The 25,419-nt window shown below is 43.3% G+C and overlaps 1 protein-coding gene across 1 annotated transcript in view; it reads left to right on the top strand.

The window, feature by feature from the left end:
• The window catches only part of CERS5 (ceramide synthase 5), a 62,423-nt gene that overhangs the window by 17,359 nt on the left and 19,645 nt on the right, over positions 1–25,419 (top strand). Inside the window, exons 2-9 of the mRNA XM_088469129.1 lie at positions 124–229; positions 6,848–6,978; positions 7,857–7,914; positions 10,258–10,308; positions 12,530–12,622; positions 15,128–15,256; positions 22,150–22,256; positions 23,846–24,002. Coding sequence (XP_088325255.1) covers positions 124–229; positions 6,848–6,978; positions 7,857–7,914; positions 10,258–10,308; positions 12,530–12,622; positions 15,128–15,256; positions 22,150–22,256; positions 23,846–24,002 — 832 coding nt within the window. The remainder of the gene's footprint in view (positions 1–123; positions 230–6,847; positions 6,979–7,856; positions 7,915–10,257; positions 10,309–12,529; positions 12,623–15,127; positions 15,257–22,149; positions 22,257–23,845; positions 24,003–25,419) is intronic.

The following is a 25,419-nucleotide window of genomic DNA, read 5'->3' on the forward strand; positions in this document are numbered from 1 at the left end:
AAAATATTATTTTCTAGTAATCTGTAATTGTCCTTTTTCATGGCAGTGATCAATGGGTAATGGGCCTGCTTTTATAGGAATCTATAAAGTTGCTGTCTGACTATATATTCAAAACTTTTTCAGGTTTATTGCTAAGCCATGTGCCCTCCAACTGGGTCTCCAGGGCAATGGCCCACGCAAAGCACAACCCAACGCCATCCTAGAAAAAGTCTTCATGTCCATCACAAAGGTAAGTTCAATAATAATAATTATTATTATTATGGGTATTTATGTATTGATCAAATAAGGGATTGCAGGTGCATCTAGTGTAAGTTGCAAGAGGGTGTATGCAAGCTAATACTGATACACTAATATTTGTTTGAAAATGGTTTCCTCCTTTTTTCACTAATTACAGTTAGTTTTTCTCATCTACTTAAAATGCTTCCTACAAAATCGCTTTATTCAAATGTTATGTAAATAGACATCACGCCTTTACCGGTCTTTACTTGCAGAGTTAATTGCCCCTATACTACACCAAAGGAATAAGCACACATTGTCATACAAGGATGGAGATCTGGAGATAAAGCATTGCACTAACAATTTATTTCCAAGAAATGTCTGGGACTGTTATGTTATTTTTCCTTCCTTTCTTGTTAATGGTCAGAATTAATACAGGACATAGTTAAATGTACCAGTATGCACCATCTCCCTTACAAAACTGTTAGGCAGCTGCCATTTTATAAACCTGTATGTAACAAAATACAGCAAATTATCATTGAACTGATTGCATGTTGGTATAGAGAGTAAAGGATGAGCAGTGTGACAGAAATCATCATGCCAGCTTCCAGGTACACAGATTGCGCCTTATACAGCGGTATGAAATTAGGTGAGGCGATGCTTCTGCAGATGAGACTTTGGTCCGTGGTTCTGAAATCAGTGAGCAGAGAGATAAGCGGACAGTCTCTTCAGGTCATAAGAATTGTTATCACTATGCTTTGCACCTTGGACATTTAATATCACGTGGGGAGGGGTCGATTTCATTTTCCTGTCAATCATTAGCTGTAGTGTTCAGGTGTCAGATTTAATTTGTGTAAATATTGTAATTTGTGCAGTTTTCCCACTCCAATAGTGGTATCTGTAATCTACAGCTATGTCACACAAGAACGCAGTATGTATTGATACATTATTTGATGTCCGTGGGATCTGAAGTGTGAAGCCATTTGTGCAGACCTGCTAATGGGAATCTAGTTATGCTTACCTTTGTGTGTAACACATGTTTGCCATATGTCATTATGCCCCAACCTATATACCTATGTTTATATATGGAACTATATATTACCCTGAACTGATTGCTTTTTGTACAATAGAATTGCTTGTGTAACTTGGTATTACTGTCCCAGTTACAGGAAAATATTATCCCTACACTATAAAGTTGTGAATCACAGGCTCCTAGTTGTATGGTGCTGCATGGCTCCTAGTTGTATGGTGCTGCATGGCTCCTAGTTGTATGGTGCTGCATGGCTCCTAGTTGTATGGTGCTGCATGGCTCCTAGTTGTATGGTGCTGCATGGCTCCTAGTTGTATGGTGCTGCATGGCTCCTAGTTGTATGGTGCTGCATGGCTCCTAGTTGTATGGTGCTGCATGTGAATCTGTGGGTAATGATGGCAGCTGCTGCTTTGGTGATGTTTAGTGGGGTGGATTTACAGTATATAGATGCTCTAAAGGGGCCATTAGTGCCTCGTGGGAGGTCACACAGCCTTTTCCTCTCCACACACAGACCTGAATTCTGCACCACGTCCTGAGGTCTCTTCCATACTTCTAAAAGGGCACTTCCCTCCTTCCACTGGAATCTGTATGATTTACCGGCGGTTGGAATCCCGACAGCGGCTGCCCAACATGGGTGAAAATCACGATCGTCCCTAAGGTAAGTATTCACTAAACTAACCGTCCTCCCAGTGCCTAACCCTAATCCCCCTTCCCTGCCGCCTAAACCTAAGTCCCCTCCCCCTGGGGGTGCCTAACCCTAACCCTCCCTTCCCCTAGCCTAACCCTAACCTCCCAGGGGGGTGCCTAACCCGAAGTCCCCCCCCCAGGAGCTCTAAACCTAACCCTCCCCCCCCCATGCGGCTGTCCGCACTCTGCATCACTTCGATCGGGATGCCGGGTGCCGGTTTCCCGGCGTTGGTAAAACTTAACCCTCGCCGGGATAAAGCAGTCGGGAAGCCGGCTGTCAGGATTACGTCCGCCGGCTTCCCAACTGTATACCCTTCCACTCGCTCATCTTTAGTTCAACCAATGTAATCCAAAATATTCACACACACAAAAGGGATGCACATTATAAAGACTGGACCAATTCCCCAGTGATTACTGTAAGTCGCACTGAGGCCTAACTGTGACCAGATAACTGACAAGTGGTGCTGAGCGGCCGTGAAGGGGTGGGAAGTTGCACTCTAACGTGACATTTTTACTATACTACTGTTAGTGGCTGTGCCTCGTGAGAGGAGCCACTACAAGAAAGGAACCAGCCGTGTTCTCCCCAGTGGGGGCCTTCACAATAATGAAATGTTGGAAAACTGACCTTATATTGATTTAAATTTATTCATAATTATTATTCAATTATTTAATGCCCAGAAATAGCTTTTTGGACACACATTATTTTTAAACTGCTCCCAGATACTGCACAATTGCTTTTTGGACCCAAATAATTGTTTAAATAGCGCCCACATGCTGCCCAATAACTGCTTTTTGGATACATTTCTTTTTTTAATAGCACCCAGATACTGTCCCCACTTACTTACCAGCACATATACTGCCTCACTTGCTGGCTACAGAGAGAGCCCCTCAGCAACAAACAAGCGGCTGCTGAAACGCAGAGAGTGGACTCGGGAGGACCACACCGTTCTCCCGCAACTGTTCTTCACCACCGGGTACCGCGCCCTTTCTTTTATACAGGGCAGGCCTGGCATTGTGACGCTGCTGACAGTCACGCTGTGCTGACGTTTCTCTATGAAACGTTACTATAGCACGACTTTTGGCTGCGTCACAGTGGACGGGCGGCAGGGGATCTTTGCCCGGCAGACCGCCCAAAAAAGCGTGGGGAGAACACTGAACCAGTCTTGTGGAAACCTGACTATACGGTCACAGGAATAGTCTTACAGAACTGGGGACATACTGTAACATTCAGCCAGATCTGAGGCTGAATACAACATTTATTTTTTCCACTTAGTATAGCTGAAATGAGGAGATGTTTTGGCTGGAATTTGCTACACAATTTGGAATTAAATAAATACTTTGTTTTTTGAAGGCAAGTTTGCCTTCCAAGTTATGTAGCACCATACTGCCAAAACATGCCATTAATGGTGTGCCATAGTGTGGTAAAGGAAAGCAGTTGTATATGGTCTTACAACGCAGCCCTGTTGTGTATATTTTTCGTTTGTTAAATGTAAAACGTGTTACTGTGCTTGAATGTTGATAATTGTACTTTGTTTCCTCAATGTGCGTTGTATGTAAATCATACTGTGCACTTAATAAATGTAGATTAGTGTATGAAGCTAGATAAGCAGATGTGCTCATTGTTATACAGCAGACAAAAGTTCAAGCTTTTGTTATCCAATGAATAGTATAATAGGATAATATGTTTGATCTTCTTTCAAGCATGATTAATCATTTCTCTACAATTTGCCATGTCGTCTTCTTTTTCCTGGCTGACATGATTACACAGTACCATCCGTAATAGAGATAGCTACATCTTCAGAGGCTATACATGTGTCATGGAAGGACATGTATGAACTGTACAGGAGGTCTCGCCATGGGCTTGTTCCTACTTTGGGAAGTTTTTTTTATTAGATTCACAAAAATGAATGTCGGTTTGTAGTTTAAAGATGCCCGTGATATCATATTGCAGCCTAGGTCCCCATACATACATACATACATACATACATACATACATACATACATACATACATACTCTACTGTGCAAAGTTTTAGGCAGGTGTGAAGAAAATGCTGCAAAGTAAGAATGCTTTCAAAATTAGAAGTGTTAATAGTTTATCTTCATCAATTAAGTGAATGAACAGAAGAGTAATCAAACCAATATTTGGTATGACCACCCTTTGCCTTCAAAACTGCATCAATTCTTCTAGGTACGCTTGCACAAAGTCAGGGATTTTGTAGGATTATAGTCTGGTGTATGATTAATCAATCATACCAAACAGGTGATAATAATAATCTTTTTCATATGTCGGTTGAAACACCCTCATTAACCGAGATAGAAACAGCTGTGTAGGAGGCTTAAAACTGGGTGAGGAACAGCCAACTACAAAAGTGAGGTTGTGGAAGACCGTTTCATGTCACAGGTCATACACCATGGCAAGACATGCAACAAGACACAAGGTAGTTAAACTACATCAGAAAGCTCTCTTCCAGGCAAAGATTTCAAAGCAGACTGGGGTTTCGGGATGTGCTGTTCAAACTCTTTTGAAGAAGTACAAAGAAACTGGCAATGTTGAGGACCGTAGACCCAGTGGACGGCCAAGGAAACTTAGTGCATCGGATGAAAGACACATCATGCTTACTTCCCTTCGAAATCGGAAGATGTCCAGCAGTGCCATCATCTCAGAACTGTCAGAAAGCAGTGGGACCCAAGTACACCCATCTTCTGTTCAGAGAAGTCTGGCTAGAAGTGGTCTTCATGGAAGAATTTCATCCAAAAAGCCATACATTCGATGTGGAAACAAGGCCAAGCGACTCAACTATGCACGAAAACATAGGAACTGGGTTGCAGAAAAATGGCTGCAGGTGCTCTGGACTGATGAGTCAACATTTTAAATATTTGGCTGTAACAGAAGGCAGTTTGTTCGCCGAAGGGCTGGAGAGAGGTGCAATAATCATTGTCTGCAGACAACAGTGAAACATGGTGGAGGTTCCTTGCAGGTTTGGGGCTGCATTTTAGCAAATGGAGTTGGGGATTTGGTCAGGATTAATGGTGACCTCCATGCTGAAAATTACAGGCAGGTACTTCTCCATCATGCAATACCATCAGGGAGGCGTCTGATTGATTCTACAGCCATGGCCAAAAGTTTTGAGAATGACACAAGTATTGGTTTTCACAAAGACATTTTTGTCAGATATTTTTACTATGGTATACTGAAGTAAAATTACAAGCATGTCAAAGGTTTTATTGACAATTACATTAAGTTTATGCAAAGAGTCAATATTTGCAGTGTTGACCCTTCTTTTTCAAGAACTCTGCAATTCGCCCTGGCATGCTGTCAATCAACTTCTGGGCCACATACTGACTGATGGCCGCCCATTCTTGCCTAATCAATGCTTGGAGTTTGTCAGAATTTGTGGATTTTTGTTTGTCCGCCTCTTGAGGATTGACCACAAGTTCTCAATGGGTTTAAGGACTGGGGAGTTTCCTGGCCACGGACCCAAAATTTCGATGTTTTGTTCCCGAGCCACTTATTTATCACTTTTTCCTTATGGCAAGGTGCTCCATCATGCTGGAAAAGGCATTGCTCATCACTAAACTGGTCTTGGATGGTTGGGAGAAGTTGCTCATGGAGGATGTTTTGGTACAATTCTTTATTCATGGCTGTGTTTTAGGCAAACATGTGAGTGATCCCACTCCCTTGGCTGAGAAGTAACTCCACACATGAATGGTCTCAGGATGCTTTACTGTTGGCATGACACAGGACTGATGGTAGCGCTCACCTTTCCTTCTCCGGACAAGCGTTTTTCCATATGCCCCAAACAATCTGAAAGGGGATTCATCAGAGAAAATAACTTTACCCCAGTCCTCAGCAGTCCAATCCCTGTACCTTTTGCAGAATATCAGTCTGTCACTGATGTTTCTCCTGGAGAGAAGTGGCTTCTTTGCTGCCCTTCTTGATACCAGGCCATCCTCCAAAAGTCTTCGTCCTGTGTCATGCCAACAGTTAAGCATCTTGAGACCATTCATGTGTGGGGTTGCTTCTCAGCCTCAGGAGTGGGATCACTCACAATTTTGCCTAAGAAAACAGCCATGAATAAAGAATGGTACTAAAACAGCCCCCAAGAGGAACTTCTCCCAACCATCCAAGAACACATGCCAGTTTAAAAGTGGGTGGAGCAATCTGGGACTTGTCAGATCATTAAAATGTTCAATATAGCACCACATATCTTAGGACAGTGGGCCCTTTAAGCATTTACCGCGAGCCCCAGCTTGACATATTTGATAACTTGTAACATTGATTATAAATGGCTTCTATATTGTTAGGTTTTCTTTTTTTTTTTCTGTCATAAACTATTGTTCTAAGTTATTAGAGTAATGTGCATTCCTTTTTGTTAGATAGAGAGCTGCCTGTGCGGCCCCTGATGTGTATTGGGTTGTCTTTTCTTATCCTAGGAGATGTGCGTTCTGACCATGTGGCAGACAGTGACTTGTTAAAGTGTTTCCATTTGCTCTGAACTGCAGTGAGGAGGAATTGCTCCTTTCCCTATAGATTGCATGTAAAACACCCACGTGTACTACCAAATTCTTCCCCTCTTAGACCAGTGAGCTGAGATGTATTACAAACATGTAATGTATGGAATGATTGACAAGGGCAGAAAATCACCGTCCGTGTGTACGAGATGGTGGAAGGAGCTTGGTCTTCCAGTAGCACGATAGTACAGTGTGGTTACTATTACACTCTCAGATGCAGGAAGTTTGTGGTGTCAGAGCACGAATGTATGACACTGTTCATTTATATCCAAGCTGCTACTTCTAAGCACACAGGAAGATAGTCATCAAATAATCATTATTACATTATCCATGTAGTACTGTTAGCAGGCTCCTCTGTGTAAGATGAGTGCTGATCCTAATGTTAATTTTATGTTCACCAGTGTCCCGATGGGAAACACCTGGAGGGACTATCGAAGCAGTTGGACTGGGATGCACGGAAGATCCAGAGGTGGTTCAGGCAAAGGCGGAATCAAGATAAGCCAAGCCTAGTAACAAAGTTTTCTGAAAGCATGTAAGTGGGTGTGCTGTGTATCAACGATTCGTTCCTTATAGTGCATAAGCCACTTGGGCCTGATTCAGAGGTAAGCGCAAGTGGCGTCAGTTTCTTTGGCCGCAGCGGAGCAGAGACGTTATGGTAACGCTGAAGGTGGTATCTTGTGTAATGTGATGCCCACCTCCAGCTTCCCTGATCCGCTGCCTAGGCCCGTAGACGCAGCATCAGATCATTATCGGCAACATCAGAAGTCTGAGCAACCCATAGGCTGCTCAGAATGCCCACCATAACTGAGCTGCCCAGGCCAGTGAATCTGCTTCGAAATACGCATGTCGCTGGCTTCAGCACGCCCCTAAAATGCAGACCACATGCCTGCGTTTTACATGCTCTTGCCCGGCGCAGCGCCCAAAAGGCTGCAGCCTGTCAATCAAGCTGTGGTTCCCCATTTACTATAACCGGAGCTGTCGGCGCATTCAGTCACAGGTGCGCTGTGGCTTCAGCGCAATAAAGAACCCATCGGACAGCTGCGAATGGGCACAGCGTCCGAGGCTGAATCTGGCCCTTAGACTTTAGGCTTGTAGGAAAGGCCTTGCTTGTAGTATACTTTCTCTTATAGTTCATTATTTGTAACTCCCTAACAAACACCTTTTGAGTTTGTAAGTGTTTGATCAGACATGGCATACAGTTTCAGGTTAACGTGCACTGAGTAACGTTTTGTAGTGTGTTTTTGTTAATCATTCTAATTTTAATGAAAATGTTTTTATTTTTTTTTAAGCTATAGAATATTTTTCTAACACTCTTCTTACCTTTGTAACTGTGATCATTCTCTCGTTTTCTCAGGTTATGTTATTGTCATTTCCCGTCATACTCCTAAAAATCTCAATCTTTCCTTCTAGGTGGAGGTTTATATTTTACTTCTATATATTTTCTTATGGAATATGGTTTCTTTGGTCGGTGAGTAGGTCAAATATTAATATTTGTAATTTTATTATGTTCTAAAGGTGTGTACACACTTGTTCGACTGCTAATTCTGCCGATGTCCAGGCACACCCTGGACATCGAATGATTGCCAGTACATACTGCAGCGATTAATGAAGGACGGAACGATCACTCATTCTGTCCTTTTTTAACTGGAATGGCGCCGCATGCAATATCGTCGGGTTTGATGTGCAGCACACCAGACCCGACGTCGTCGCATGTGACCGCGGGAACGCGCATGTCGCGCACACTGCACAAATTGTCGTTCCGATTTGGCCAAACAGGAACGACATCATTAGTAATTATTTATACATATCCATGTTTGAATTCAAAAATTGAAGATTATTTAAATAAAATAAAATTATCCCTCCATAAACACATTTCAAATTCTGATTAGTCACTTTTTTTTTTATTGGCGGTGTTTTCTGAAATGAAGACTTTGTTTTGGTAGTGACTGTAAATTGGCAACTTTTACATAGCTTGGTAAATGAAACAATGTATAATCCTTCTGCCTGGCAGAGTAACCAGCCTGACTGGTAGCTACTTGCAGTATTTTTTGTATTCCTCGCCAAGTTCAAAGTGCAGATGCTTTGTGTCTGCTAATTAAACATTTGCAGCATTTCCAATCTAATGCAGCCTGCTAGCATCACGGATCACAATCGCCTACAGATCGGAAGCTTGCAAGCAAAGCATCATTACCTATTTGTTAAACACAGAGTCTTGTTTATTATGGTGTTTGTTCCAAATTGTAAACGGCTGTGGAGTATGCTGGCATTATGTAAATGTTAATAAATAAATTACTTTTACCTGTGTTGACTTAGTAAATATAATTCTATCTGGTATCTTTTTCATGTAGAATTAGAGATTGCATGAATTAGCAGGTCTCACGGGCCGACCCTTCCAGCGACATGGTTTGGTCTGTGATATTGGCTACAATATCACATTGTGGACGGCCTAACACATTCACTCTTGAGGCTTTATTTACGAAGTGGCGGCTTTTGTAAGACGACACTTCCCAGTGGTTTGGAGGTGAAAATTTAAAACGGCACACGCAGTCAGTGTAAAGCACCCCCGGGCTTTACACTGGCTGTGAGTGCCGTTTTAAATTTTCACCTCCAACCCGCTGAGAAGCGGCGGTTTACAAAAGCAACCAGTTCATTAATAAAGCCCTTACCGTAGTACCAACCACCCACTCTTGAGTTACTTTTGGGAGGCAAATTATTGTTTGGGCAGCGATAGGACCACAGGTGGGAAGAGGATAAGTGAAGCAATGGTGCAGTCTTGAGAAAGTGTAGAGGAAGCGGTGCAAATATATAAATCTAATTCTACATTCATCCTTTCCATTATTAGTTAGAAACATGAGGGTGTGATGAATTGTTTCAGGCACTGTTCTCTCAGAGCTGGGCGTTCTGGTAACAACTACAAGAGGTGCACTAAGCTTGGTACATTACTGCAGCATTTTATCACGTTGCTCAGCTTGGTGGGAACAGCAAGCTGAGCAGTTGTGGTTCTTAAACATTGGGAGATCTTGATAACTAACAGTTGTCTAGTGTAAGGTGTAACATTCTAGAAGGCTCTGCTGCCTATTTATCAAGCAGTCTGTAATTCATAGTTGCCACTTTTTAATACTTACACCTAACTCTACATTATTAAGTTATTTATATAGCGTGCAAACATTTTACGCAGCGCTTTATAGAGAATAATTCACTCATTCACATCAATCCCTGTCTCAGTGGGGCTTACAATCTATTTTTCCTATCACATGGACACTCATACACATTAGGATTAATTTTTTGTCAGGAGCCAATTAAATACCAGTGTGGTTTTGGAGTGTGGAAGGAAACCAGAGCCTCAGGAGGAAACTCACACTCACACTCTACAAACTCCACACAGATAGCACTTTCCTCGGGAATTGAACTCATGACCTCAGGGCTGTGAGGCAGTAGTGCTAATCTGTATGCCAATGTTGATAAGCGAAAAGCTTCTGCCTCTGTAATGTAGTCCCAGCACTCGCCCATGCATTTCTCTGACGTGGGAGTAATTTTAGCTTTGACTTGTATAAAAGCAATATTTTATTAAACAGTCATCTAATTACTGTGTTCCTTCATTTATTTCACATATGATTTGTCAAAGACTGTTGCATCACTGTTATTGCTATAGACTGACACTAGGTAAGAAGAGTTCTGTACAAACAGTTCATTAGGAGCCAGTGTCATCATGAAGGCACTTTTCCCTAGTCAAGTAATAGGCTGCACTCTTATCAATAGCCATCTCCCATTTTGTCTAGGTGTCACAACTCTACATTGTTTATCATTGCAGACACCATGGTTCTGGGATACACGACAATGCTGGTACAATTACCCCTATCAGGTAAAACTTCTTATTTTGAAGCTTTGAATGTTACTAAACCCTATTAAGACATACACTGGTGGCTAAAATTGTGGACACATTTTGAAATGTGAATGTTTTTCAACTTTGAATGCTTATAAAAACTGTTTCACTTCACACAGTGCAATGATTCATATATCAAACGAAAGGAAATTTAATGCTGAATTCAACACAATAAACAGAGGTCAAATATTTGCATTACAAGGGAAGTTATGCTACTGTCAGTCAGACAAAGAAGCACAGATGCTTGAGATTCAAGAAGCGGATTGTAGTGACAGCTACTACCATACCAGCCAATCGGAATCGTCGTTCTGAGGACCAATCTGCTGTCGTTTATGAGCAGGTGCAAGGTCACGTTCAGAGGTGGGAAAGGTCAGTTTGGCTGTTTCATTTTGGTTACTGAAGTGCAATTACGGTTGGATGTTTGTGTGTATTGTTTAGTGCTATTGACGGTGTAAATAAAAATACAACAATGTCGTCCAGGCAAAGTGGTGACTGGTCACCCAGGAAGAGATCCTGGATTGTGGTGTTACGTGAAAATGGTCTTTCGTATGCAGCAATTGCGAGAGAAGTTGGTGGGAATGTGACAACATCAGGAGTACGAAAGTTTTGTTTACGCTATCAGGAAACACAATCTGTACAAAACAAAGAAGGAAAAGGCCGGAAAAAGTGCACAACAGCTGTTGATGACAGGAGAATAAAATGAATTTGCGTCAGGGACAGATGGATGTCATCTGCGGCCATTAGCAGTGAACTGAGTGCAACTGGTGTTTTTGTCAGTGCAAGAACGGTACGGAGAAGACTAACTGAGGTTTGGCCTAAAAGGTGGGATTCCCCGAAAAAAGCCATTGCTGAATAAAAAGCAGCAGCAGAAACGAGTACAGTGGGCAAAAGAACACATTGCATGGACAGAAGGTCAGTGGAAACAAGTGATATGGAGTGACAAAACTAAGATATCGATATTTGGTAGTGATGGGAGAAAAAATGTGAGACGTCGCATCGGAGAAGAGGTGCATCCAGATTGCATTCAAGCGACAACAAAGAATCCTACAAGTGTTATGATCTGGGCATGTATGACAGCAGATGCTGTAGGCCGCCTTTATGTCATAGATGGCACACTGAACAGCAGAAAGTACATTGACACCATCCTACAACCAAAACTTCTACCTTCTATCAGGGATCTTTTTCCAGATAATGCCCAATTTTTTTTTCCAGCAGGATTTTGCTCCCTGCCACACTTCATGGAATGACATACAGGTGCTGGGATGGCCAGGAAACAGCCCAGACCTGAACCTCATAGAACATTTGTGGTTCTGTTTGAAAAAACTGGTACATCTGAGGCGTCCATCCAATAAAAGACAATTAATTGAGGCTATAATTTTCTCAGGGCACCACATAATAAAGAAGGAAGAGCTCCAAACATTGGTTGGCTCAATGCCACGTCGCTGTGCTGCTGTCTTGAAAAATAAAGGATACCCAACGAAATACTGATAGGACAGTAACATCATAAGTACACAGGGAATTTCACCATAAGTGTTGTTTTCACTGCATAACTTCCCTTGTAATGCAAATATTTGACCTCTGTTTATTGTGTTGAATTCAGCATTACATTTCCTTTCATTTGATATATAAATCATTGCACTGCATGAAGTGTAACAGTTTTTATAAGCATTCAAAGTTGAAAAACATTAACATTTCAAAAAGTGTCCGCAATTTTGGCCACCACTGTATATACACTTAACCGCAGCAATTGAAATGTACCGTTTAATCACTGCTGCACTGGCACATGTAGTCCCCCAACCCAACACTCTACAAATGCTTCGGACAGTGGTATCTGCTATTCTAAGCCCAATTATATTGCAGGTGCACCTGATGGTTTTTTTTCGTGATTGGTCAATACCAGTGTCTGAGTGGACTGGTTTGAATGGTGGTTCTACTTTCACCGATCCCTCCAACATCACCCACCTTGTGGAGTTGGCCATGTTTATTGGATTGTGTTCCTGTATAGAGATGAAAGATTTTGTCAGTCTTTCATACCTACACAGAGAAACAAGGGCCCATGCCTTTAATCCTACATTCTGATGTCTAGTCTTTTCCAGCTGCATGTGAACCATATGCTCATTTTTAATACTATAGGACCAAAATAAATGTTATAGATGTTGTTTTATATTACATTTCATGTGTGCTTCATTTCACTTTCCAGCCACTCTCCATGGGTCTGTACTACTACTATATACAGGAGCTGGCTTTTTACTGGTCCTTAATGTTCTCCCAGTTTACAGATATCAAACGTAAGGTAAGACTTCTCTGATTACCTGTACTACTTGTGGATGAGTTGCCTGCCGCTACTTCCAATTCATGGGAAAAACTATAAATCTGTATATGTGTACACATCACCCTATGGGCTACATGGGGTGCACCAGATGGTGGGAAATGGCCCAAAAGCGGACTTCTCCTTTTGGCTTTTTATTTTCCTTGTGCAAGAAGTAAACAGGTTTCCTGCATGTAATGTAATGCGCACACAAGCTGTCAGCTTGGCTTCAATGCTCGCTTGGTTGTCAACAAAAGCAGGGCACTCCTGCCGTGGTGCTAGCTTGGACAAATTGGTGCCAGTGTGTAGCATTGCTGCCTCCAAACTGAGGTTTCAGTTCCTGACATGGTGGGGAGATGTATCGAGCCACCTAGCCTATAGCAAACAATCCGCTTCTAGATATCATTTATCAAGTACATTCTATAAAATGATAGGTAGAAGATGACTGGTTGCTATAGGTAACTTCACTTGTCCACTTCTTCACTCTTGCTTGTAAGCTGTACTTGGGATAGGGGGTAATTCAATTAACACTGATAAATTGTCGGGGGTAGCGACTATTCAATTGGGCTGTCTCTTTCTCCCGTTGCTTGTGTTAACATATGTTAAATGAACGGGTTAAAGTGCGTTAACTCAGGTTATCGGGCGTTAACCCCTGAAATCCGTGAAAAGTTCACAGATTTCGGCGTTAAGTGGCTGTTATCCCCTGATAGCAGCACACTTATCAGGGATTTACTTTTGGGTCTCATGAGGCCCGAAAAGAAATCCCCATTAAGTGGGGCTAATTGAATAGCCCCTGGGGGATGAATAACGCGCAGTAATTTACTGCGTCTTATTGAATTCCTCCCTAAATGTGAATGGCTGAATATTATATGTAAAGTATTGCATAATATGTGCACACTAAGTCAATAATGTTTAATAATAGATTAAGGAGTAAGTAAGTCAATCTTAAAGAGAGCATAGTGCATAGATGTTGCGCTCTATTAAATGGTCTTTTCAGATGCACAAGACCGTATGTAAAGAGCAAATAAAAGCCAACAAAGCTCTTTTTGAAGTAAACCATATCAATCAGTACTAAAGCTATTTAATGTTGGTCTCTGATCATAGCATAATATCAATCAGTACTAAAGCTATTTAATGTTGGTCTCTGATCATAGCATAATATCAATCAGTACTAAAGCTATTTAATGTTGGTCTCTGATCACGGAATAAGTGATTTATCTTGTGCACATCAGCCTGTCCGCTTACTGAACAATTTCGCTAGGAGCCTTTCATTGCCTAAATGGTCTTATTAGAGAGCATTGGCGTGCTCAGATGTAGATAACCGTTACAACCCAGTGTTAAATATATCCAGTTTGGTCACTGTATATAAAATTTTTACACATATATATACTTGAGTGTTAAAATCTATTAGTAGAGAAACGTGAATTTTTGGTTTGGTCATCCTGTAAGTGTATTTATGCAGCTACAAATAACGTATTCCTGTCTTAGTGGGTTTTGCTTTATAAAAGTGGAAGCAGTCTTTGAGGTTTTGTTTTGTAAACCATAAATACATGTCCTCTGTAATGGCGTGTAACTGTGGAATGTGGACCTGGTTTATGCTGGTAGAACACGGCTCTATGCTGTCTTGTGACTGCATTTCCTGTACTTTCCAGTGGTAATTGGAACTAATGAGACACGACCCCTTTCTTATACTTGTGTATGCAAAATTGCATTTAACCAGTATCTTATTATAACCATCTTTGTGTTGCCTTCTTTTCCTGCTCTTACTGTGACCACAGTAACTTAATTGTATATATATATTTTTTTATGCTTGAAGGATATTGTATACAAAGGACGTTGGCACACAATGGCATTGCTGTCCTAAAAAAAATAAATGTACTTCATATTATATCAAAAAGTAACACCACCTTTACCTAGTTGGGCGACACAAACTCCAATGCGAATGCTTATAATTTGACACCAATTTCAGCCCTATTGCGCCATAATTGAATTGACACCCTTGAGTAACTACAGTCTAATGGGGGTTCTATGCCGACTGTCTTGCTGCTAATAAAAAATTGTGTGTGAGATGTTCGGCATTGATAATACATCTCTGCATTGTTGGTATGTACGGGAGATGTTGGAGAACATTCTCCTGTGGATTTATTGTGCTGTCCACAAAACGGCCTGGTTGTCGTACAAAGCCAGCTCACACGATTTCAGTCACATGTCCTTCCCAGAGCCAGAAATACTGAGCGATATCTTGGAAAGCTGTTTCCAGGCTCTGAGATGCTGGTTTTCTTTTCTCAATTTAATACACCCAGTGATTCTAACAGAGACTTGTAACAAAGGACCATGATCGCAAAGTTCCTTTGACTATTTTTCAACTACAACTCCCAGCACACACTGCTATTTAAATACACATTAACTTTATTCTTCTAAAAAAAAACATGTTAAACTGTTTTCAGGCATGTTGTCACTGTCTAATCCAGGTTTATTTTTGGCTTGTAGGATTTCTTAATCATGTTTGTTCATCATTTGGCCACGGTTGGCCTCATCTCGTTTTCCTATGTCAATAACATGGTGCGTGTGGGGACCTTGGTCATGTGCCTGCATGACGCTTCTGATTTCTTGCTGGAGGTGAGGCTGTGTTTAATATATTTAACCAAATTATGTTCATAGAAGACTTGCATGCAAATAAATGTTAATGATGTCTGTCAAGAAGGAACAGCATCAGTCTTCACATGACGTGCTAAAATGGGATCATCCCATTTATATGCTATAAAGGTTGTGTGAGTGCTGCTCCTTCTATTCTGCAATACTGTCGCCGTGCCCCACCTCACCCCAAATAGAAGTATAGCCCTCTGCTGTAGCTAACAGCTTAGGTGTTCTGGTCCGGGATATTCAAGAGGATCGGATGTGTTCCCTCCTACACTGTACGCTTCACTCACCCGGTAGGTGGCGTGGGTGGAAGAGAATGTGTTTTCCAAACGTAGTGATGTTAAATTGGTGAAAAATAGTCTCCATATTGTTCAAAACAAAATTCACTACTACCAATTTATCTCCACTAGGGATTGGCCAGTCAACGGTCCCATAAACTTTAGGATCAATGTGGGATTTACATATCTGATTTACTTGTAAAGAGAAAAATCTCAATCTTCTCTAATACTTTATCACATGCACTGTTAGGGCCTTAGGAAAGTATTGCACATGTGCAGTTTTAAAGAAACAGAAACAAGTTGACGCATGCACAGTGCAGCTGGAAATGCCAGGGATCGACTGTGTTAGTACATTGTCTCCGGAGTCTATCCAACATTTGCAACGCAGCGGCATGAACGTCAATCTTTAAAACAAAAAAAATCAAGATATCGGAGATTGATGCCCATCCTTAGCTTCCCCTTCTGGTTACTGTCCCATAGTACTCACAATGTAGAAGCTTGAGAAATTATTAGTCTAGCCACAAATCCACAATGAGGTAAGTGGTTTATTCATTAGCGGTAACCAAAAGCTATAGAATCGTTAGCAAGAGCAGGATGTTGGTGTAACCCGTACACTGTATTCACCACATAGTTACTCCTTACATGAAGATTGCTAAAGCGAGAGAAACAAAACAAGAGCACTTTGGGAATGTCAGACGTTTCCCTGAATAAGTGTACTTGCAGGATATCTGTCAGGCTTTGAAGGTTATGACTCAGACAGTTGGGCCGGAGTGTTGCATTTCAGAACATAAGCACATCACGAAAAAGTCCTCAGATAGTAGTTCAAAAGTGGTAATAAAAGGAGATGGCTAGTTGTCCCCGGCGGATAGGGGAGTTATAAGGAAGAGGGGAGAAAAGACAAGAGGTGGTTAATCTGCATTATAAATTGTATACTGCAGGAGACCAGTAGCCAATGCAATGACTAGTGGAGACCTGCATTAATAAAACCATTATTGAGGAAGATCATTTTGGCAGCCACCTTGAGAATAGCAAAAAGCGATGACAGATTGCTTAATGGAAGGCCAATTAGTGGAGTGTTACAGTACACTGGTATGTTGTTCGTAGCTTCCTTAATGAGAAAAGATTGGATATAAGAGAGAAAGTAAATGCCACGTGATCTTGCATGATGATGACATAATGTGTTTGTTTTGGGACCCATTTGAAGGGGTTGACCATGAAGTGGTGGATGGGCACACATTTCTTCGGAGGTCCGTAGGGTCCACAGAAAATACCTTGGGGTATGTGGTTGGAGTGATCCAGGCACCAAAAGGTTAACAAGCTTCAGCTCCCAGGATGCGCTGGGTTCTCCTCCATATATACCTGGCCACAGGCAGTTAGTTTTTTGTTTGGTGCGAGAAGGCACCTTACTGACAGTGAGACTGCGGCAGCAATCCCAAAAAAGTTTTTCTTTTCTCTGAGCAGCGGCGTGTGCTGACTGAGGGGGAACCTAAAGCAGCTAAACGTCCGGATAGACGCCCGTGTCGCCGCTCCATCTTGCCCTGCCGGCGCCACAACACCAGTGACTGCATTGGTGATTTTGGCGGGCCTAGCCAGCCCGAGACTGCAATCGGAAACATTGTGGATGACAGGTAAGGGTTCGCCACGACCGCTGATGCGGAGGGCCATGTGGCAGTCCGTGCCTCCGGCAGTGGAGACTCGCCAGAGGGCGCTATTGTGAGGAGCCGGGGCAGACTGTCTCCAACACTAGACCACCGGGACGTGAGGGATCCTGACCACCAGGGGCTTGATGGCGGCAGGCCATGTCAGTGGGCCTGGTGGATCCATACTTCGAAGGGGAGGTACGCTTTCTCCTGGCGGCCCCTTCCCTTACCCAGACGCTGGTTCCTATAGCACCTTCACACCAGTGGTATCTGAGGTTTGCTATACGTCAGCTTCACTTCCAGTTTCAGGCTCTGCCCTGGCCTTTCCACAGCTCCAAGGGTGTTCACTAAAATTATGGCTGTAATGGTTGCCCATCTGCACAGCCAGGGTATACGGCTTCAGCCGTATCTGGACGACCGCCTATTGCTGGCAGGCTCTCCGGAGGTACTTTTGCAACAGCTGCACCTGACTATCGCTTGTCTGCAAGCGCACGGGTGGCTGATAAACTGGAAGAAGTCCTCATTCATTCCGTCACAGAGGATGGTTCATTTGGGGGCCCTTCTGGACTCTCGTCAGCAAAGGATCTTTCTGACTCCAGACAAGATTTCCTCCCTAGAACTATGAGTGAGCAGTTGTCTGATGAGTTCCCAGGTGTCGGTTCACTCGGCAATGAGAGTTCTGGGGTCCATGGTTTAGACATTCGACATGGTGGAGTATGCTCAGTTTCATTCCCGCCCCTTCAGGGGCTGATTCTATCCAAATGGAATGGGTTACCACACCGGATCAGGACTCAGATGCTGGTGTTGTCTCCGGAGGTGCGCCTGTCGCTGGCTTGGTGGCTTCAGACATCTCATCTCATCAAGGGTCGCCCCTTTGGATCCTGGACTGAGTTCTGCTCACGACAGATGCCAGTCTCCGGGGTTGGGGGGCAGTGTCAGGTCCACTTTCACTTCAGGTCCGTTGGACAGCTGAAGAAGCGGTTCTTCCCATCAATATTCTGGAACTTCGGGCCATGTACAGGGCCTTTCAGTTGTCCGGTCACGCTCTTCAAGGAAGGGCAGTGCAAGTTCTGTCCGACAACGCCACCACGGTGGCGTACATCAACCGTCAAGGGGGGACTTGCAGTCATGCAGCAATGTAGGAGTCCACTTTCACTTCAGGGCCGTTGGACAGCTGAAGAAGCGGTTCTTCCCATCAATATTCTCGAACTTCGGGCCGTGTACAGGGCCTTTCAGTTGTCCGGTCACGCTCTTCAAGGAAGGGCAGTGCAAGTTCAGTCCGACAACGCCACCACGGTGGCGTACATCAACCGTCAAGGGGGGACTTGCAGTCATGCAGCAATGTAGGAGGTGTCACGCATCCTGTCTTGGCCGGAGTGCCACCTTCTAGCCATCTCGGCAGTCTTCATTCCAGAAGTTCTCAATTGGGAAGTGGACTTCCTCAGCCGTCACGACGTGCATCTCGGGGAATGGTCCCTTCACCCAGAGGTATTTCAACTACTCGTGGACAGGTGGGGACTGCTGGAGGTGGACCTCATGGCCTCCCGTCAAAATCGCAAGCTGCCTGTGTGCGGGTCCAAGAGACGCCGGTGCAAGCCTGGTGGACGCGCTGTCAGTGAAATGGACATTTCAGCTGGCGTATATCTATTCCCTCCGATATCCCTGCTGCCTCGAGTCCTTCAGAAATTGAAACAGGACGACGGCACGCCCTCTGCTGGTGACTTCGGCTTGGCCCAGACGTCCTTGGTACTCCGATCTTTGGGGCCTATCCATCCACGTTCCGTTTCTTCTGCCTCAATGTCGGGATCTGTTGTCTCAGGGGCCTTGCCTTTACCCGGATCTGGGTCGTCTGTCTTTGATGGCGTGACTCTTGAGACATCCGTCTTAAGGTCCCAGGGTTTTTCCAGCTCAGTCATCAGCACAATGCTACAAGCGCGCAAGCCTGCTTCCGCCAGGAATTACCACAGTGTGTGGCATACTTATTTTCAATGGTGTGAGTCCAGAAACTACGATCCTCAAGCGTTTCGTGTTTCTAGGAGTTTGGCGTTCCTTCAGTCTGGGTTGGACCTAGGCTTATGCCTAGCTTCTTTGAAAGTTCATGTGTCTGCACCTTCTGTGTGTTTCCAGCGTAGAATCGCTATTCTGCCTGATGTCCGCACCTTTTTCCAGGGTGTTCTCAGGATTCAGCCTCCCTTTGTTCCCCCAGTGGCTCCTTGGGATTTGGCAGTGGTGCTTTGGGCCCTACAGGGTCCTCCATTTGAACCTCTTGAGTCGGTGGAACTCAAGTGGTTGACAGTTAAGACTGTTTTTTTTTTTTTTTCTGGCGATTGCTTCGGCCAGAAGAGTGTCAGAATTAGGCGCGCTTTCTTGCCATTCTCCTTTTCTGATTTTTCACCAGGACAGGGCAGTGCTTCGCACCCTTCCGGGTTTTCTTCCTAAGGTGGTCTCTAAGTTCCACATTAATCAGGTAATGGTTGTGCCGGCATTTCAGTAATCTGATCTCTCGGCTGGTGAGGCTTCCTTAGATGTTGTCCGTGCTCTCAAAGTTTATGTGGACCGGACTAGTTCCATTCGGAAATCTGATTCTTTGTTCGCCCTCTTTGGCTTTCACAAGAGGGGTTGGCCTGCCAACAAACAAACTTTGGCCCGTTGGTTTGTTTGGTTATTTGTGAGGCTTATTCACAGGAGGGTTTACCTGTTCCAGCCTCTGTTAAGGCTCATTCCACTCGGTCTGTGGGTCCCTCGTGGCTGTTCAGCTGTGTAAGGCGGCCACCTGGTCTTCCATACAGACTTTTCTAAGGTTCTATGCGTTTGACACCTTTGCCTCTCAGGATGTGTCCTTCGGGCGCCGGATTCTCCTTTCAGCACAGGAGCTTCCCCGCCCTTAGTTGTACTGCTTTGGGACATCCCTAAGGTCAACCCTGTGGACCCCTTATGGACCCTGAAGTAGAATACAAGAGATATGGTAAGAACTTACCTTTTGTTATCTCTGTTTCTACGACATCCATAGGGTCCACAGGGCGCCCGCCGTGACACACCTGGCTTCATATGGGCTATGTGACTGGTCACCGGTTTTCCGTCTCCCTTTCTGTGAGTATGGTTCTTGTGTGTTCCAGTCTTCCTTCTCTTTGTTTTTTTCTCCTCCGGCCATGGCTACTTACCAACTGAGGTGCCTGTGGCCGGGGTGGGGTATAGAGGAGGATGGACCCAGTGCATCCTGGGAGAAGCAAAATCTTTAACTGCGTGGTGCCCGTGGATCCAGATCCAGCTATATTCCAAGGTCAACCCTGTGGACCCCATGGACTAGAAATAGAGATAACAAAGGTAAGTTCTTACCATATCTCTTGTTTTTGCCTCTCAGGATGCTTCCTTTGGGCGAAGGACTCTCCTTTCTACTGAAGCACTGGAGCATCCGCACCCTTAAAGGGGGAGCTGCTTTGGGACATCCCCATGGTATTTTCTGTGGACCCTATGCACCCGGAAGAAGAAAATAAGAGTTATGGTATAACATACCCTTGTTAACACTTTTTCTTCGAGGTCCATAGGGTCCACAGAGCACACACCCTAACGCACCTCTATGATTCCCTATTCTTAGAGTGTTTCTTGAGTACAAGGGTCCTTCCTTCTCTTGTTTTTCCTTCTCCTGCTTGGGCTTGATAACAAACTAACTGCCTGTGGCCAGGGGCGGGGTACATATGGAGGAGGACCCAGTGCATCCTGGGAGCTGAAGTACTGTATGGTGCCTGGATCACTCAAACCACATACCCTAAGGTATTTTCTGTGGACCCTATGGACCTCGAAGAAAGAGTTAACAAGGGTATGTTATACCATAACTCTTATTTTTTTTGGCAAAACGTGCTAAGAACCTCATTTATACTCCATGTTACTTGTAGAGTATATTGGAATTGTTTTGAATACCAGTATTCTTAGTGCTTAGAGTGTGCACCTTATTCTTTTTGCTGCATTGCAGCATCTCTTATTTTTAAAATTATGGTGTGCAGTTCAGCTTCCCCCCCATTCCAAATGAAGTACATACCATGTGATCCTGCATGGATATTTAGAGCGTTATAGAGGGTAGAATTAAATATGGCTTTAAAACAGCATGAGATATCAGTTGTGAGGGTGTTAATGTAAGGTGGGAACACAATAAGGTCTATTTTGTTCATATTAGAGACCCTATCAGAAATTGTCACCTTAATTACTCACAATGTAGAGCAAGTAACACTGCAGGGGTCCCATAGAAAACGTTCCTGCTCTGAGACCTCTTGTTACTGTTTTGTTTAGCCTTATCCTCACTGCTTAAAGTCACGTGTGGCGAGGAAATTTAGTTTTTCTCTAATTACCAGTCTATCCTATTTGGCTAAATAACTTGTGATTGGATTTGTATGGACAAGATTGTTTCATTTCGTATCACAAAAAACTACCTCATTGTGATACTGTCAGTTGGCCCGATACCCAAATAACTTCTTTTGTTTATTTTCTGTTCTTCCTGTGTATGAGAATACCGGCCACTGATATTTACCCATGTGTGTGACAGTGTGGACAAGTAACATTTTAATGAATTGTGTTCTGATTGACACTCTTTAGCCTAAGCCAGGCTAACAGAATGAAACCTATTGGATATGTCAGGCTCCTTGAGACCAGTATACAATGTTTCCTTGTTTAAAAACCACAAAATTAAAGCCCTTGAACACTCACTGTGGTGTATTGGTTGGCCTCCACAGGCTACCACTTGGGTTCCCTACCCCACGCGGAGTACTATCCCAGTGTTCACAACAATGTAATATAGTTATACCAGTAGTGGAATGTGTTTTCTCAGCACTTTTCATTTGTAGTTGTATGTCAATAACACATCCCTTTACAATATAACAATGTCTGCTCTGTCTGTTGTGTGCAGAATAATATGACTTATTACCTTTACTACCTATATGATGTTCCTATTCTTCTCTTCAAGGCAGCAAAAATGACAAATTATGCAAAATTCCAGAAGATATGTGATGCTCTCTTTATGTCGTTTGGGTTCGTGTTTGTTACCACTCGACTTTTGATTTATCCTATATGGTAATAACAATTTTGTTTATTCTTTTTCCTTTTTGCGTTTGTTTCATGAAAATATCAAACTATTATCTTTTTAGGAGGATATTGTATTTAGTTGTGTGTCTTGTAAATTGCTTAATTTTTATTTAAAAATCAGGTGATTATCTATATAATAAGCGAGAAAGCTTCTGTCTGTCTTTTTGTCCTTTATGCACGGCCAGAGTTTTGGACCTAGCTCCACCAAATTTGTCATGGTGGTGTAGTTTCACCAGGCTTAGGTTTTTGCCTAGATTTGAACTTTGTCAGGGCCACACATTCTCTCACAAACCCTAAAAATTGGGACACTTTTAAATTACACAGGTTCCAGGACTGGCTCCAGAAGAAATAGTCAGTCTTCCAAAAACCTGAGTAAGCTACAAAAGTATAATTTTATCCTCAGTCTGAGCAAAGTTCATATTAATTCCAGAGCATCTGTGTTTACACTACACAGTAATGCCCCTTGCACATTATACCACACAGTAATGCCCTTTACAAATTATGCCCATATAACACATTATTTCACACAATAGTATTGCCCCCTACACACTATAGCTCCCTTCAGCAGCCTCTCCCCTCCCCCTATATGCCATCAGCAGCCAGCAGGTGTGTATTTGGGCCGGTTTGCCAGCTAATTACAGCTAGTACACTGGACGGCAGCAGGAGACATGGACAGACATTAATCTGGCGCCGGTCCATGAGCTACCGATTGCCTTGCGACCGACGGCGCTGTCTCTCCATGACTGCCTGCCAGTGCACCAGCTGTAATCAGCTGGCGGGCCAGCACCAAATCAACATCACTGACAGCCGGGCCCCTCTCGAAGGCCCTGACTGGACTGGCCCAACTTGTGTGAGTGACTGGGTGCAGAGGGAGAGACTGGCCACTGAGGCAGCTCAGGCACCATAGCAGCCACCCCCCTTGCACCCACGGTAGTTACGCCACTGTTTACATGCATGTTAGCACACAGTGGTTTCCTTTTCAGGGTCAGTGGAATGGGGTTGTAGACGAGGACAATGTAAACAAAGGCTGCAGGTGTACTTCAGAGTCCAGCCTTCAACCCAGGCAACGCAGGGTATCGCAGCTAGTGTAATAATAATGATGGTGGAGGAATTTTCCTTGTTCCTATGAATGTGTTTGCAGAAGTCGGCTTGTCTGCCATGCCATTGTCTCATGATCTCATTATCAGTCATATTCAGGGTTGGCAAATCTTTCACCTTACAAGAGCTGGGAGTGTGTGGCTTAGGACAGGCAACGGGAGGCCGTGGGAAACCCTTAGGTTTGGTCATAGGTTTTAGTGTGAGGTGTAGCATAAAAAGTTGAAGGGCATTTTCTTTTAAAGCATTTTGGGAATAAAATCATTTGCAATTACTGTTATGAATGCAATACCTGTATTTCCTTGGTGTGCAGTACATTTTCTGACAGTCGTGCTCCTCACAGCGTAAACTGGTGGAGCTAAATGTTTGAGGTCACTGCCTCACCGTGGTAACATTCTTGCTGGATATATACCATTTTCTGAATGTGTGTATATTTGTAGTATAAAATGGATCATTCTAAGGACTAATTATGTTGGTTGCAGGATCTTGAATACAACATTGTTTGAAAGCTGGGAGCTGATTGGGCCCTATCCCTCATGGTGGCTGTTTAATGGCCTCCTTTTAATTCTACAAGTTCTTCACGTCATCTGGTCTTGCCTCATAATTCGAATAGCATACAAGTCTCTGACAAAGGGAAAGGTAGGTGTACTGTCACTATGCATTTTCTTATTCCCTAGCTCTTTTTATAGGAATGTGTGGAGAAATGTAAAAAATCTTGCTCTATTCTCCCTCTCCTTGCTCTTTCCGACTGGTGTTTGGAAGTCTCACCCCACCTCATGTTTCCTAATTTAGTTGTTGTCTACCTACTGCTCTGTCCTGCAAAGTGACCTGGTCAGGGGAGGACTTCTGATGCCTTGTCCCTGCCTCACTCTCTCTTCCTCCTTTTTCTCTGTGTCAGGTTGGAACTGGAAAATGTCACCCTTTGCCTGTAAGTTCTCTCTGTGCTCTTTCCCACTTTGTTACAACACGTATACCCGCTTGGTGCCCCTTCACCTCCTGCATGTTCGCTGCCTTCATCTGACACTACAGCCCAGATTCATGAAACTGAACAGCATGTGGTGACTCGCATGGAGGTCCATGAGACACACACTTGCTGCTGAATGTGGGCCTCGGCCTTCATGACCTCATCTAATCTGCATAGCTATTAAGGGCTTTAAGTGCACCTATCCCTTACACACAGTGAAGGCAGCCATTTTGGTGAAGCATCCTAACCATCCTCCACAACTATTAACATGACTGAAGCACTTTGTTACGGCTTCATACTGACTTATCATTCATTATTTGTTCTGCTAAAACTGAATTCCTCCACTGTGTGTGGGTTCTAGATGTCCCGTAAGAATGATTGAATATACATTGACTCATTGGCACACCTTTGACAGTAATGTATAAGTCTCATCAGATATATACTGTCCAAGGTGAGCTGTGCTGTGCATAAACTGCTCTTACATTTATTTACTTATTTTATTTTTCGTGCTGTATTATTTTTGGTGGTTTAAGTTTTTTTTTTTTTCCTATTTCTTCATACGGGTTTGATGCATGGCTACACACAAGGAAAACAGTGATTTGTGTTTTCTTACTGGAGAAAGGTTGCGGGATGCCTGGAAGCATCACATGGTCACATTAGAAAACCCTAAAGCATTTGTTATGTAACCGCTCCCTCACTTAAATGTTTTTTTTATTGTAGGCTTTCCATTCTGTATCTCATTACTGCATAATGTAATCCTAATTTCAGCTAAAGTGGTTTTTAGTGCATTTGTAATAGGAAATGATCATTAATATTGACCTGATACTTAGAAAATATAAAACCATACTTAAAGGGAGATTCATCAAACCTTTTTACTCTAGGAAATAGGGAATTTATTACCCCTTTTTGGCTATTTACAGTCACTTAAAACCAATGGATTTAGTGGAGATGAAGTAATTTAGGAAATGGCTTATGGCATTGGTTCCCAAACTGTGTGCCCGTGGCACCCTGGGGTGCCTCAGGACACTTGCAGGGGTGCCTCATGTTGTTGGTCTAGCACCAAATCAAATTATTTATGGTCAATGTAATGTA

Source organism: Taudactylus pleione, unplaced genomic scaffold (genome assembly GCF_031769625.1).
Source record: "Taudactylus pleione unplaced genomic scaffold, aTauple2 ptg000089l, whole genome shotgun sequence".
NCBI classification, from domain to species: Eukaryota; Metazoa; Chordata; class Amphibia; order Anura; family Myobatrachidae; genus Taudactylus; species Taudactylus pleione.